The sequence below is a fragment of the Lonchura striata genome, chromosome 3, assembly GCF_046129695.1.
Source record: "Lonchura striata isolate bLonStr1 chromosome 3, bLonStr1.mat, whole genome shotgun sequence".
In the NCBI taxonomy this organism is placed as follows: domain Eukaryota; kingdom Metazoa; phylum Chordata; class Aves; order Passeriformes; family Estrildidae; genus Lonchura; species Lonchura striata.
The window spans coordinates 49,952,211-49,967,134 of NC_134605.1; the positions used below are offsets into that span (position 1 = coordinate 49,952,211).

Genomic DNA, 14,924 nt, shown 5'->3' on the forward strand with positions numbered 1-14,924 from the left:
AAAAACACACTTAGTAAAAACGTCACATGACTTTATAAACACATGTTGAAATGCTCTGCCTCAAAAACTTTCCTATTGGTTAAAGCTTGGTAACAGACTATTTCTCCAACAATTTTTATTCCCTTTAATTTTAACAAAATATCCTTACTACACAGCCATCATAGGCTTGTGAGTTATAGTGCGTACAGCTCTCCTAAGGTATGTCTAACAGAGCACTGAGTCTTGGCTAAGTATATTTCTTGACCTTAAAATGATGCACTTTAAATGTTTGTGCCTTGATTTCAAACAATGCACACAAATAAATGGCATTGTTCTAGCAGAGTTTAAACCAAGAGCACAAAACCAAGTTACTGTACTGAGATCTACACCACGAACTCTTATCTCACCCATCAGGGTACCAAAGCAGGCACCTTACAGCACACTTGAGATACTTCAAGTGTTTTACTCACCTACCTATTCTCTGATGAGAGAAGGGAAAGACAATGCTCTTTTTTTAGATTCTTTGTAAAACCTTATTGAATTGACTTAAATCAAACTCAGCATTATGAAATTTTTACAATTTTTGTATGCTAAGCTAGTTTATAAAGGCTCAAGAGATTACTTTCTATTTGCTTAAATGAAGGGCAAGTACAATATAATTAACATGGAAGGACAAGTAAAATTCTCGGAATGAAATTTGCAATTCCACACAAAATACCTAAGCTACCATTTTGCTTTCTGCAATGTAAGTCTGATTACATTTAACTAACCTCTTCAATCTCTCTACCCTACTAAGCAGCTAAATCAATCTAGTTGACAGAAAAGGAATTTTAAACAATCCAAATGACTTGGTACATAAAAAAACTTTGATACAACAGGACTGAAATCAGTCCCTTTCTATTTTTAAGGTACAGTTGAAACTAGATTTTCTTACATGAGATGACTTCTACTTAACACCACCATTTTCCTTGCAATTTGAACATGCCAGTCTTAATAAATCCGTGTCTTGTCATGCCAAAATAGCCATGCTCAAGTTTGAATTGGACATGCAGCAGTTGGGAGTATGTCCTTTTACAGGTGTCTCTTTAATCAGTAGCAAGGCTTTCATAGCTTCAAGTTTTTAATGGGTCATGAAGTTACAGAGTTACAAAGCTACAGTAACTTCAAATCCTGTGAGTATCTGACCATATCCTGTCCTAGGGAAATCCAGTTGCTTAGTAAGCTCTGTCTGATTACGGAGTACAGAAGGAAGGACGCTGTATGAGTTACATCCCTGTAACTACAAGCAGAATGACTGAAAACAATTTTACCATATTCAATACAATGCCTACGGCAGTCACAGATGAGTCACCTGGCACATTCTCAGTATGATTGTCATTCATTCTCAGTATCACTGTCATTTCCATGTTCATGCCGTCTCTAGGCCAGCTACATGACTACAGTCAGTCCTTTCTTTCTCACCACATTTTCTTTCCTTACATGATCCTGCCCTGCCTAATGCTCCTCCTGCAGAACCAGCACTCCTCTGAGCAGCAGTCGAAAGGCAAGCATAGAGCAACTCGTTACCCACACACTCTTCCTTCAAAAAGCAAACTAGCCAAGAATGCATTGGATGAAGAGTGCAGGATATCAGCTTTCAAACAAAGCAAACCCAAGCCAAAATGATTCAACCAAGACCACAAGCCTTGCATTGCCCAGTGTCCTGTTTCACAGGAAGGAAAGGAAGGTAAAAATTCCTTACATTAGGATCAAAAAACTTCAGAAGGGCAGCAGTCCAGAAGCAGCCACTCATTGCTAAAAAACTGCCACAACTTTATTAAAAAAAAAAAAGAAAAAAACAGAAAACAACCAAACAAACAAAACAACACCACCACCAAACCACACAGACATCCTTCCTTTATATTTATATCTGCTTTAAGGATTTCACATGCATGCCACTTTTCAATGAGTTAAATACCAGTTATCCCATTTGCAGCACCACACTAGGTAGAAAAAAACATGAGTTCTCCCTGATAATATTCCAGGTTCTTTCACACATTCAAACTATGAAGTAGGAAATCTTTCCACAGACACTTATGTTCCTGGGCAAAATGTAATTTTTCCCTATCAGCAGAACAGTGTAAAAAACAGGCTTTAAATAGCATTAAATAGCATTCCAAAGCAAACGTCACTTCCTTTATCATCCCAAATGATGAAAGATCCTCAGTAAGTTTTAAGCCAGTAAAGAGAATTAAAATGAGAACTGCACAGCATGAGAGCTGAGGAAAATTCAAAATGAACAAGTAATTATATAAAATTTCAGTCAAGGCTTGAGTAGCAACACCAGGTGGCTTCAGCTAGAGGTTTGCAGAGTGAGTAAAGCTGACTCAGCAACGGAGTAAACACAGTGATGAAGGTTCAAAATCTGCTGCAATGCACTCTGAAAATTGCACATAGAGATAAACTAAACCAAAACTAAACAAAACCAAAACTAAACAAAACCAAGCAGGTGTGCTCATGCAAATAACTATTCTGATATATTAACAAACAGAATTTTTCATTTTTTCCTAAAATATAGTATGATATGTTTATGTGCATGAAGAAACTGAGGGAACAAACACTACACTATGTTTTCACTACACACTGACATTTCACTAGGAATATTCAACAAGAGTAAGAACAAAGTCTATTTAACCAAAATTATTCTAAACAGTGAACCAAACAAAATAAAGTAGTACATCCAAAGCAACATTACCTTGGAAAACCGAGCATTTATCCATTTCGTAAAGGTTTTTTTCTGTACATCATTATGTTCATCTGGAGAGAAAGAATAAGAAAACAATGAGTGAAAATGCATTCTTCTTAATCCTAGATTGTCCAATACAGGTCACATTAAACACTGTCCTGAGAAGTGGGAGAATTTTTTGTCTTATCTCTCAATAAAGCTGTACAACCATCTACAACACTTTGGTACTTGCAGAGTCACACAAATGTTTTGCCTTTGCTAGTAACCACAGCAGCTCCTTTGCATTAGAATCAGCCTCACTGCACCTCCCAAGCGGGTTTCTGATGCATAAAATTCACAAGGTTCCCATCTGGTGAAAAACAACCTATGAAACCATGGGCTTTTAATTAACACACTTTGTCAACACCTTTTTGCCTGAATGCATTACTCCAAAAGGTGCTGAGGCCCTTACTCAAGCTTCTGATGGAGATAATAGCCTCTGTGGTAACCAAGTTGCTGGGACAACCCTTGAAGCACTGGCAGCCTCACCCACCCTCAGCCTGCTTTTGTATCTGGGTTCAGAAGCGGGTTAGTTATGAGTCACAGACAAGTTCAGCTAAGATGCAGGAAGGGCTCAGCAGCCCCTTCCCTTCAGATGCCCTGCTGGTGTGACACCAAAGTACCACCACCTAGGGTCTGGGACACAGCCAGAAGGACCCAGCAGGGCAAGGAAGAAGGGCAGGCAAGTGCCCCTAGGTCAGAGCAGAGGGAGGAGCAGTGGCCTGAAGCTGGGCAGAGAGAAGGCAGCTTCCCAGGATACCTAAGGAAGCCATTTAGGAGTCACCTGCAATTTTACAGAGCCTGTCCCACTAAACCAAGGTGAGTCACCTCCAGCACAGGACAGACGCTCCTGCCTGTATCACAGGACACATCTTGGGGTAAATTGCACTGAGCACTGCTAAAGGCGAGCCTGTGCTTCATCACTTGTACTTAAATGACAGTGAAATAACTGCTGACAGCCAGACTAGGCAAGGGAGGTTCACCCAGTATGGATTTCCAGATCTGCTTGCTGCAGACAAGAAAATACATACATGCAGCCTGTCAAAGGCTTTAACCTCCAAATCCCTGCACAAACCACAGCCAGGCAGTCAGTGCCTTACACCAGGTAAACTGTTGGACAGCTTCAGCCCAAATGAGGAGTCTCCAAGACGCCACCAGCTTCTTGGCAGCCCAGTCTTGAGATACCCTTCAGGCGACCACAATGCTGCTGTCTGGAACACTCTCTTGCAGAACCTCTTGGTGGCAGCTGGCATCAATTTTTCCAGAATCCGTTCCACAAAGTAGCAAACCACAATGGTTTTCAGACTAACTGTCCCTGCACTTGGAATGAAGCCATAGAAAAAGCCTGCTTGCAGCTCAAATTTTCTACTTCACTTTTTCATGCAATCATGAAAATGTATGATTCAGAAGCAATATCAGATTATGATTAAAAAGCACCACTTTCAACAAGCAATTGAGACTGTTGTACGAAGTTTAATTAAAATCCAAATATAAAAAAAAATTCCTAAATCACAGAATACAACCAGAACATTTCTTATCTATATTACCTCAACATTTCTCATTTCTGGCCCAACATGTATCTGAAGCTCACACTATCCATATATTCACATCTAATATATCTAGCCAAAAAGCTGTTACACACAGAAACCAACAACTAGGTATGTTTTACATAATGGCAAGGAAGAGTGGCTACAGCTCAGTCCAGATACAAGAAGTCACATCAGTAAGAAATGAAATGTCATGACAGTTGAAAAACTTAAACTGTATGAAATTGTTGATATCAATCTAAATTAAAACCTTAGTTCTGGACTTCTTTTAGGCTACAGCTGAAAAACCTGCTTAGGACACAAAGGTGCACATCAGCCAGGAGCCATTGTTTCACCCTTCCATTCCTCTTCTCTTTGACAGCTAAAGCTGATCCAACAGACCCTACTCTTGAGTCACAACTCAAGCTCAACCAGACATCAATGACTGAAAAGACTTTTCTGAGCAAGCTTCAAGATAGCTATAGCATGCCATGCTCAGAATGTTGAAACTCAAGGTGTTGTTTCAGGGAAGTATAATTACCTAAGATACCTTGTTAACCCTGTCTTTTCCTCTCAGTGGCATACAGCTCCTTGCCATCAAAGACAGATAGAACCAAGTAACTTCCTCACAGATGCTAAGTATCTGTCTCACAGGAATCTAGCAGATAAGATAAAACTCAAAAAAGTTTTAAAATATATTTAATCTATTTTTCCCCTACAAATCCGTTTTCTTTTTTTTCCTTTTAAGACACATGAATGAACTAGATTGGTCCAACTGCCACTGTTGGAGCAATGTTTTCCATTAGCTTTAACTGCAAACATTTATACTGAACATAGTAAGATTTAAACATATTTATCTTATTAAATATCATTCATTAACCAGTCTGCCCCTTTTGTGCCAACAACCTCAACTACAAACTACACCCTTATGTACCATGATGCTTTCCTAAGGCTCCATCTGCCTTGTTCCTTCCTTAAGCATAAGTGAGACTGAGGAGTAACACCACAGTTCGAGGTACCACATTCTTTTAACATTATTACTCCTTTAGCATGATAAAGGCAAAGAACAGAGAGGCCAAAAACAGTTGTATGACTGTGTAAAAAGAGAGCAACAGTTATGGAAAGTGTCCTGCATTATAAATCCTGTGCAGTAGGAGCTCTACACACCCCACCTCTCGGAGGGTTCAGGCCCTTCCCGAGCACACGCATGGCACGAGGTGACAGCTCTCCCCAGCATTGCCCAGCTTCAGCCTGCCAAGACTCCCTCAGCACGCCTTGCTCCCCAACACCACAGTCCAGTCTGTGGTGGTGCTCCTGCTAGGCGTGCTGCATTACCATACACAGCACTTACTAAAAACCCAGTCCCTTCTATGTCTTTTCAAAAAGATGCTTTTCTAGGAAGGGGAAGGAAAAACACCCACCAAACCCCACATCTCTGATAATCATGAACTACTTAGTCTTGATGAAAGATTTAGTGAACAACAGAGTATGAATGTATGTACCCCAACTATCCCCTAAGGAGCATGCATCCTTTCTATTTCTTAAGGAATAAAAACCCCCATAAGTCCCATCTTCCTAAAACATCCTGGTCAGTTATAAAATCCATAGACAACCATTGCCAGTCAGACTCTAATGTTTGCTTTATAAAAGCCTCTGAAACTGGGATTTTTGTAACTATTACAGCTACAGTTTTGTCAAACTTTCTCCTATAAACCCCTGAAAAAAAAAAAAAAAAAAAAAAAAAAAGGAAACTGAAATGCTGGTGCTTGGATAGCAACATTGACAAGTTATTTTATCCCTCAAAGTAATTTTCTATAGATTCCCACAAATTTGTACGGCTAACCCCTGGAGGCTGACATTATGATTCAGATAAATTAGCCACATTCAGTAAAAAAACAATATCACCATTCAGCAAAGCACACAGTAATCCAGCCAGTCAACTTCTCACACAAGACATTAAAAATGTCAGCAGGTTACAGCCCAGTGAGAAACAAATCCACCAAGTTGCTAAAACATTTGTTTCCTTTCACACTGCTGCAGCCTGACAATAAAAGCCAAGGACTGACTCAGGGCCAGATTCTGCTTCATTACCTACTAACTGTTTCCTCTCGCTGCCTGCCCTCCAGTCACTTAATGGACTAGTAATGGACAATGTCAGAACAGTTTGTTCCTTTAAGAGGAAATAAAACCAAACCTGAACACACACACACACACAAAATTAAACTCTTATGATGACAAAAGAGAGAAGAAAAGCTTCCTATCCCGGATGCCTCTTTCTGTTGCACAAGATGATGTATGTGCCCCAACTGCAGTGCTCTTGGAACAACCGGCTCCAGTGATCAGATGCCCAGGCTGTGCCCTGGCACTCGGTCACCCCCAGCAGCCGCTTCTGCAGCCTTACATACCTCCTCCACCCACAACATTGTCCTTTAATTTCATTTGGGGCACTTTGAAACACAGTTCAAGTCCAATCCATTACCTTGTGAATATCATGTTGGAGAGCAAAAAGGAATCTAAATTATCTAAAAATAGAGGTAAATACAAAAGCCTCACTGGATTGCAGTTTGTCCTCTATTCAACCTCTGTTTCATGCTGAAAGAGGGCTTTCTTATTTCCCCAAAACACATTACATGCTTGCATGACAGAACTGCATTATTTAGCTTTTCAAAGACAGAAGTTATCACACCCAAAACAGCTGGCAGAACAGCACTAAAATGAAAATGCCCTGGAGAAGCATAGACTTGATTGACAAATAAAGTACAGAAATTGCCCAACCACTCCAGCACACATTACCAGGGGTCATCTCACATTTGAAGACTTAAATTTGCCTTCACCACCTCGTTATTTAGGTTCTCAGCAAAGGAATTTAGAACTAAAAGAAGGAATTAGCCTGTGGGTTTCAATTAAGACACTTGGAATGTACCGAAGTTAGAAACATCCCTTTGCGTAAGCCTTTAGGCAATTGGGAGTATCTATCATAGATATCACCCCTCCCAAGACTTGCACATCTATGAAACCCTGACAGCAGTAACAAAAAGGGATAGGTTTGTATTCCCGGACAGAAAAAGCCTTTTGAAAGCAACTATCTTTTTGTCAAACTCAGACTAATTCATATAACAAAAGACACAAAATAAGCACCTACAATTTGAGCATGGAAACCAGCATAGTTTTTATCCCTGTTACGAAGAAGCAAAAAACCAAGCAAGCCATGAAGCCCCAGTTTGTAACCACCAAGCTCACAGAAGCACCCCTGAGCTCATTGGGAGTACTGGCCACTGACTTTATCAGCAGGTTTTGGGTAGAGCCTTTTTTAAGGATTGGAGGGAAAGAGGGAAGGCAAGATATTTTGGTTTTTTAAAGGAACAAAAAGCAAAAGTTGAGATTGTTCTGCATATTCTCTCTTCTCTTGCAACACCAGGGTAGAAAAAATAGCTCCAGCAACACATAATTTGCTTGTAAACTTTCACCTTTGTGCTGCAATTTTAATTTCTGCAATCAGTGGCATACACAAAGCTTTCCCTCATTCCTTTCCCTTCTCTCTCCAAACTTCAGCAGTTAGGCAAAATCAGAGTAATATTAATAGTGTATCTAACAGGAAAAAAAAAAAAAGCAACAACATTCTGCCTACAGCAACTGGCCCACAAAACACAGTTACCCAATTTATAACTTATCTGTAGAGACCAAACTATAAGCATTAGAAAAAAAAAAAAAAAAAAAAAAAAAGGCAATAACTAAAAAGAAAAGTCATGCACCTCACTGCTTGCTGTTTCCCAACAGCAGACACCACCAAAAACAAGACACCATATACAAGTAATGAGGACCACCCTCTGGTTCTCAAAGAGTACTGTAAGTTTAAGCTAAATTGTGTTTACTTCACAACAAAAAATCCCCCAGCAACTGACAACCTAGAGGAAGGCATCCTCACAGCTGAAGGAACGTTAAAATAGCTGTTTCCATACCTCCCAACAAAAGCAACCTAACACGCCATGCTGTGGTCTCAGCACATTGGAATGATGATTAAAAGGGAGGTATAGATAACCAAGCTCTCAGGAGACAGAAATAATGTTCAACACAGAGCCTGACAGCCCACACTGGTCAGCCAGTGACCCTGCTGTTTTTATGGGATGACAGTGCAAACCCAAGAACTGTGAGCAGAGTCCCCAGGCTGCTCCAGAACTGCAGGCAGTACAAAAGGCTGCTGCAGATGGTCACCAGAGCCAGAACCCCACATGTCACTCCAATATCTTGCAAAGGGTCCCTAACACCAAGTCAAACCAAATAGCATCAGCTCCCACTGCAAGGCAGTGCTGTAGAGCTTTCACTTAAAATACAAATACATTTAAGAACATATTTCACAAACTGCCCAGCACATGGAAAGAGAAGAGAAGAGAAAGGCAGATAACTCCTGCCCAAAATCTACCAAAGAATATGTTTCTAAGCAACCAACATGAAGGCACTTAAAGAAAAAAGACAAAATAAATTTATGAACACAAAGTCACAAACTAGATTTATTACAGCTGGTTTTGTTATGAGCACAGCTTAGGTCTTTGAATTTTTAAATGGTTATAAAGAAATGGAATCCACAATTTGGTGTTAGCCATCTGATCCTTTTTCTCTGCCCAAATTAGAACTATTATTAGGTTCACTTGCACTTGTGGAGGTGATTCACAGAATACAAGGTCAGAGGGATCGCTGTGCTCAACTAGCTTAATCTTCTGCATAACAGAAGAGCCATCGCCACAAAAAAGCTCCTCTGCATTCCAGAAAGGAAGCAGAGACAACAGATGTCAGAGACCCTGCACAGACACAAGTAAACAAGATTGCTTGGACAGAGAAGTAAGCCAAGGCATAAACTGTATATGTGCAAGTAGCACTCTTCTAGTTATGGCGGAGTTTCAAATCAAGCAGACATCACAAACAACCTTGTTTGAACATCTTCAGGAAACAATGTTCACAGTAAAAAAGACAATGTTATTTTGTTCTCTGTGACAGGCAGCTAAAGACAATAGCACTGAAAAGTTATTCACAACACTAATTTTTTCTTCCTGCTCATATTCCAGCATCTCTTCTATCCCAACTCTTTCAGTCAGAAGTTTTGCTGTTTTTCTTTTCCAACAACCCTAAGGCTGCAATCTTAACTCTCCTCACTCCTTTTTTTTTCACTCCAAATATTGAAGCCCTTCCTGGATCCACCTCCTCGAAGCTGCCTCTCTTTTACCCAAGTCCTAGACTCTATCATCATTCCTCTCTAAAACTCTCTAGGTCAACGGTTTATCACGAACAGAAGCCAGTTCCTGAGATTCAAATAGTAATACCTGGCTCCTACATATAACTACATACTCCAAATTCCTAAACAGAAGACTGTTTGACCTCTTACATATCAGCGGATGCCCTGTTAGTGCCAGGTCCTGCCCATCTCTTCTCTGCAACATGCCTTCACTGCAACTCCAACCCCATCCCAGCACACAGGCACAGGCCACAGGTAGCTGGGTATGCACCAGGTTGTCCTTCACATGCACATGCTGACTGGCAAATTTGACTGGTACATTCACACAACCTCTAGCTTTAATTAGCTTTGTAACACACAATTAGGTTTATGAATACTGGATTAAACTTCCACTAGTTACTACAAGTTGAACTAGTTGTGCAGGGAAAAAAACAGGACAGGAAGACAAGTTCAATCAAAGTATCCTACTTTCCTTGTGAAAATGAATTAAATCAAAAGATTTTTTAAAAATTGTATGCTGTTAACATTTTCAAAATTACACAAGTGCTGTTTAGATGTTTCTGAAAGGAAGTTAACCAAGCATCTCTGGATACAGACTGTGTAGGACCCATTTCAGTGACAGCAGTGTGCAGACTACAGTTATTTAAAAAGAAATGGAATTTATAACCCCATGGAATTTAAGTCTTTCCTAGCAATCCAGTATAGAAGACAATCATAACATAACACCTTGAGCACCTGAGTTATGCAAAGGCAAGGTGTTAGCTTTCTGGGTTTGATTGCTTCAAATCTCTGACATTATTAAGCCTTAATACAAAAAAACCCCAAACAGCTACCTGTAGCCTGTGTGCTGGGATGGGGTCAGAGCATACGCATCCTTAAAAAAATAAAAATCACTTGTTTTCACAGTTGTATTTCATCTATGGAAGGTAATAAAAAAATTCCAATGGTAATTCACTCAAATTAAGAAAAAAAAAGTAAAGAAGTGTCCTTACAAAGTTTTAACACACTGTGACTTGGAACAAGATTTCTAGACCAAAACTAATGAGCATATACAGTTTATACACCCATTGCAATTTTGTGACTCTTATAATCACTGTAATACCAATGTAAGTTTTCTGGCAATTTCATGTGGATACCTCAAGGATTAAGCAAGCTTTCCCTCTATGAATCCACTGCTTTTTGCATTGTTCTCAGGAAGTTTAGTAAAATTTTGACTTAAGTATTTTTGTAGAAAATACAGCATGGAAGAGGTCAGTAGGCATCTTTGGAGGCCATTTGTCTAATCCAACTCCCCAGTCAAAGCAGGTTGCCCAAGGCCAGGTCCAGTCAGATTTTTAACACCTGCAGTGAAAGAGACTTCACAACCTCTCTGAGCAAGCAAGACAGGGTTTTAACAAAAATGGAGTTTCCTGTGTTTCAGTTTGCTTCCCTTCCCTCTTTGTGGAGTTGCGTTATTTGTATGTTTTATTATCCCTGTATTATGTATTGGTTTATTCCTTTGTACCCCCGTGTGCAACTTGGTTTATCCCCAGTTTTCCCGCCTTGTCCTCCCTTCCCGCCTTCCCAGTATCTATCCATCACCCTGAAAGAGGCATTTTACCCCCCCCTGGGTGCCTTGTCTGTCACTCGGTGCCCCTTCCCATCCATCCAGAAGCTTCTACTCAGGGCACCGGGTGATTGGGCAAGGACCTGGGACTCCCCCCATATCCTTCCCCCATTGGACCCCACCATATCCCCCCATCCCGGAGCCACCCCCTATCCCTATCCCCATTGGTCGTTGGATACCCCTCCCTTACAGTTTATAAGCCAGTGCAAGCACCTTGTGCTTGTTCCTGTTGGCTGGCATCGTTCTAGGATATTTGGCCCCGTTGGGCTACAATAAACTCGGACTTAGCCCCCAGCAGGATCCGCTCTTCATTTACCACCGCGAGGCTTGCTAGCGCTGCCCGGAACCCACAAAGGCACTCTCCAAACCCCAGCTGGGAGCGGCGGAGGGTGCCTCCATCGCCCGCCCTCGCCCCACAAGAGCTAGCCGGGGCTGAGAGGAAAGGGATTTGGGGTGGGAGCGTGGCACCTCTTGTCCTTTCAATGGCCTCAGAAGAACCTAACCACCTTCTTTGCACCATCCTTTCAGATATTTATAAACTTCAGCAGAATCCCTTGGATTCTGATCCTTTTCTTCAGCTAAACAGTCCCAGCTCTCTGTCTCTCCCAGAGGAGAAAATGCTCCAGTCCCTTCATCACCATCGCCCTCACTCCAGTATGTTTTCATCTCTCCTGTACTGGGGAGCCCAGAACTGGACCAAGTATTCCAGGTGTACCATCACCAGCACTGAGTACATGAGAGCACATCCAAGAACATGCAGCAGGCTCATGCCTAAAGGAATTACAGAGAAAGGAAGCAAGTTCCTTTTTCACAAAATTGCCAGCACTATACCCAGACAGCCAAGAAGGTCAATGGCATCCTGGCCTGTGTAAGAAAGCGTGGCCAGCAGGTGCAGTGCAGTGATCATCTCCCTGTACTTGGCACTGATGACACCACACCTCAAATCCTGTGTCCAGTTTTGGGCCCAGCACTACAAAAAGGACATTGAGATGCAGGACTGAGTCCAGAGAATAGCAACAGTGAAGAGTTTAGAGCTCAAGTCTTATAAGGAGCAGCTGAGGGAGCTGGAGGTGTTTAGCCTGGAGAAAAGAAGGACCAGAGGAGACCTTATCACTTTCTACAACTGCCTGAAAGGAGGGTGTAGGCAGGTAGGGTTCAGTCTCTTCTCCCAGATAACAAGTGACAGGGCAAGAGTAAATGGCCTCTCTTGCACCAGGAGAGGTTTAAACTATGTATTAGGAAAAACTTCCTCACTGGAAGGATGGTCAAGCATTAAAACAGACTGCCCAGGGAGGTGCTGGAATCACCATCCCTGGAAGCATTTAAAGGGCATATGAGCATAGCACTTAGCAATATCATCTAGTGAAAAGCTATGTAAGAAAGCTTCTACACACTTCCATCCAGCTCATAACAATTGACTAGCACATTTCAATTTTTCACAACTAAGACTCATACCAAGTGATGCTACCCTTACAAATTCCTGGTCAGGCAATGCTTGGGAGACAGAACTGGGAAAAACTGTTGCATACCAATCTTGACAAAGTTAAGCTCAGTCTTCACAGAAATCAAATAGACAAAGAAAGTTTAAAAAAGCAGAAATAGTTTATTTTGTTTCCAGACAGGCCAAGTCTAATCTTCTTTGGCTATTCCATTATTTCATCAAAGATCAGTCACTGATGCCTGTAAATTATTTACCTTAGCCTATTAACCTTTGTTATTACTAAGATGAAACCTGAGACATAGAAGGTTTACAGGAAGCCCCTAAAAGTCACATAGTGTAGTAGTATTCTAAAGATGAAGGAGAAGCAAGCAAAAAGAATAAACAGGATAAGAATTTAAATCCAAAATATTTGTTAGTGCAAACTACACCAAATACTCTCATTTCTATCCCTAAAATAATCCAGAAAGTTCACTACAGAAATGGTGACTATAAGTTTGCCTGCTTTTAGTTTCACATGACCAACACAAAGAATGCTAAATGTTTTATGTTACCACCCAGCCCTAGTGAGGAAGATTAAGTGAAAGGTAAAATAAATTATTATAAATTATAAGGCAAAATAAACTATTTCCTTCTCTCATTACATTCCTTTGCTGACCAAGGAATATTGCACCACTGGGGAATGTTCTGCACCTCTGTGCAGACACCAAAATGCAAAGCAAACCTTTTGAACATTTTACTCATGACAAAATTACTGTTCTTTCTTTAGAGGCAAGAAGAATCAGTTATAAAGGTGTCCTAGCCACTTTGTGTTTTTAGTGACACATCTTAATGGAGAAAAAATAAAAGAGAAATTGAAGTAAAGTATTATGAATGGTCTTTTCTTATGGCTTCTGGCAAACATAAGATTTTCTTTTGCCATTTGATCAGTAAGTTGAGGCACTGCTAATCCTGTATCCTAATTAAACTCTCATTTCCTTCCCTGGCTTAGTCATTAATTAGTCCCCAAAGCTGAACCCCCTCCTGATTAACTACTCAGAAAGTACATAAATTCTGTTTGGCAATTGCAGGACAAATATCTGGAACACATTAAACCAGGTATTTATGCAATCAAGTAAGCACTGACCACCAGTGTGAGCCCACTGAGTATTTCCCACTTCAGTATAGAAAGATCCTTAAGGATATACCACTTTCAATAGTATGAGAAGAACTGGAGAAGATAGTCTGCTCTCATGAGACTCCATCTGGAATACTGCTTCCAGCTCTAGGGCCCCAGTACAGGGAGGACAAGGACTTGTTGGAGCAGATCCTGAGAGCTGGAACATCTCTTCCATAAAGACAGGCTGAGAGTGTCAGAGTTGCTCAGATGGAGAGGAGCAGCCTTCCAGTACTTAAAGGGGAGCTACAAGAAAAATAGGGAGGGAGACTATCAAGAAGTACAATGATACGGCAAGGAGTAAATGTTTGAAAGGGAAAGAATATATTTAGATTAAATAGAAGGAAGCAATTCTTTGCTATGAGGGTGGTGAGACACTGAAACATGTTGCCCAGAGAAGCTGTGGACGCCCCATCCCTGAAAGTGTTCCAAGCCACATTAGATGGGGCTTTGAGCAGCCTCATCTGGTTGATATCCATGCCCTGGACAGTTCTTTAAGGCCCCTTCCAACCCAAACTGTTGTATAATTCAATGAAAATACAGCAACAGAATAGTCAAAAGGAGACCAACCAAAGTTCAAAGCCTACCAAGCCTTTGGCAGAACATGAGCCATAGGCTTTCAGCTGCCCATAGTTTAGGCAAAGGATTACATGTATGCATACCATTCCCCATGTGTTTATTATTTAATGACAAGCTTTGAAGAGAACTGTGGTAGAGCCTGTGCAAATGCAGTTTGATTTCTGTCACTCTAACATATCAAGTGGTTTTGCATACAATTTGGAATAGACACATCACCTTTACATTTGTAGAAACTGGCTAAACAACAAAAGAAGATCACCTAATGAAAACAGATAATTACATATCATATTAGTACTGCTGCCTCTGGCAACTATTCCAGTAGATCAGTCACACTCACAGGTATAATCCTGTCCTGGGTGCTTTTTCAGAGGGGGTTCCTTTGCATGCCTTCTCAGTGCTAAACAGACAACAAGCAGGCTCAGGATTCACTTTTTTTGCCCTCTGCCAAAGGTCAATGTCCCTGAAGCAGGCAGGTGGTGTCTATACCTCAGCGAGGATGGAGTTTGCAGCCTGAGTATTGCTAGCCTGAGGAGTAAAATGATGATAACCACCAGTGAAACAAGAAAAATGAGGGCACTAGTATAAACTGGCTAAAAAAGCTGAGACAAGCTTATGGAATTAAGAGTCCACAAAAAAAACAGATATAATT

The 14,924-nt window shown here is 40.9% G+C and overlaps 1 protein-coding gene across 1 annotated transcript in view; it reads right to left on the reverse strand.

Moving 5' to 3' along the window:
- UTRN (utrophin) overlaps positions 1–14,924 on the reverse strand; it is a 305,876-nt gene that overhangs the window by 278,965 nt on the left and 11,987 nt on the right. Inside the window, exon 2 of the mRNA XM_077782132.1 lies at positions 2,714–2,775. Within this exon, the coding sequence (XP_077638258.1) occupies positions 2,714–2,775 (62 nt within the window). The remainder of the gene's footprint in view (positions 1–2,713; positions 2,776–14,924) is intronic.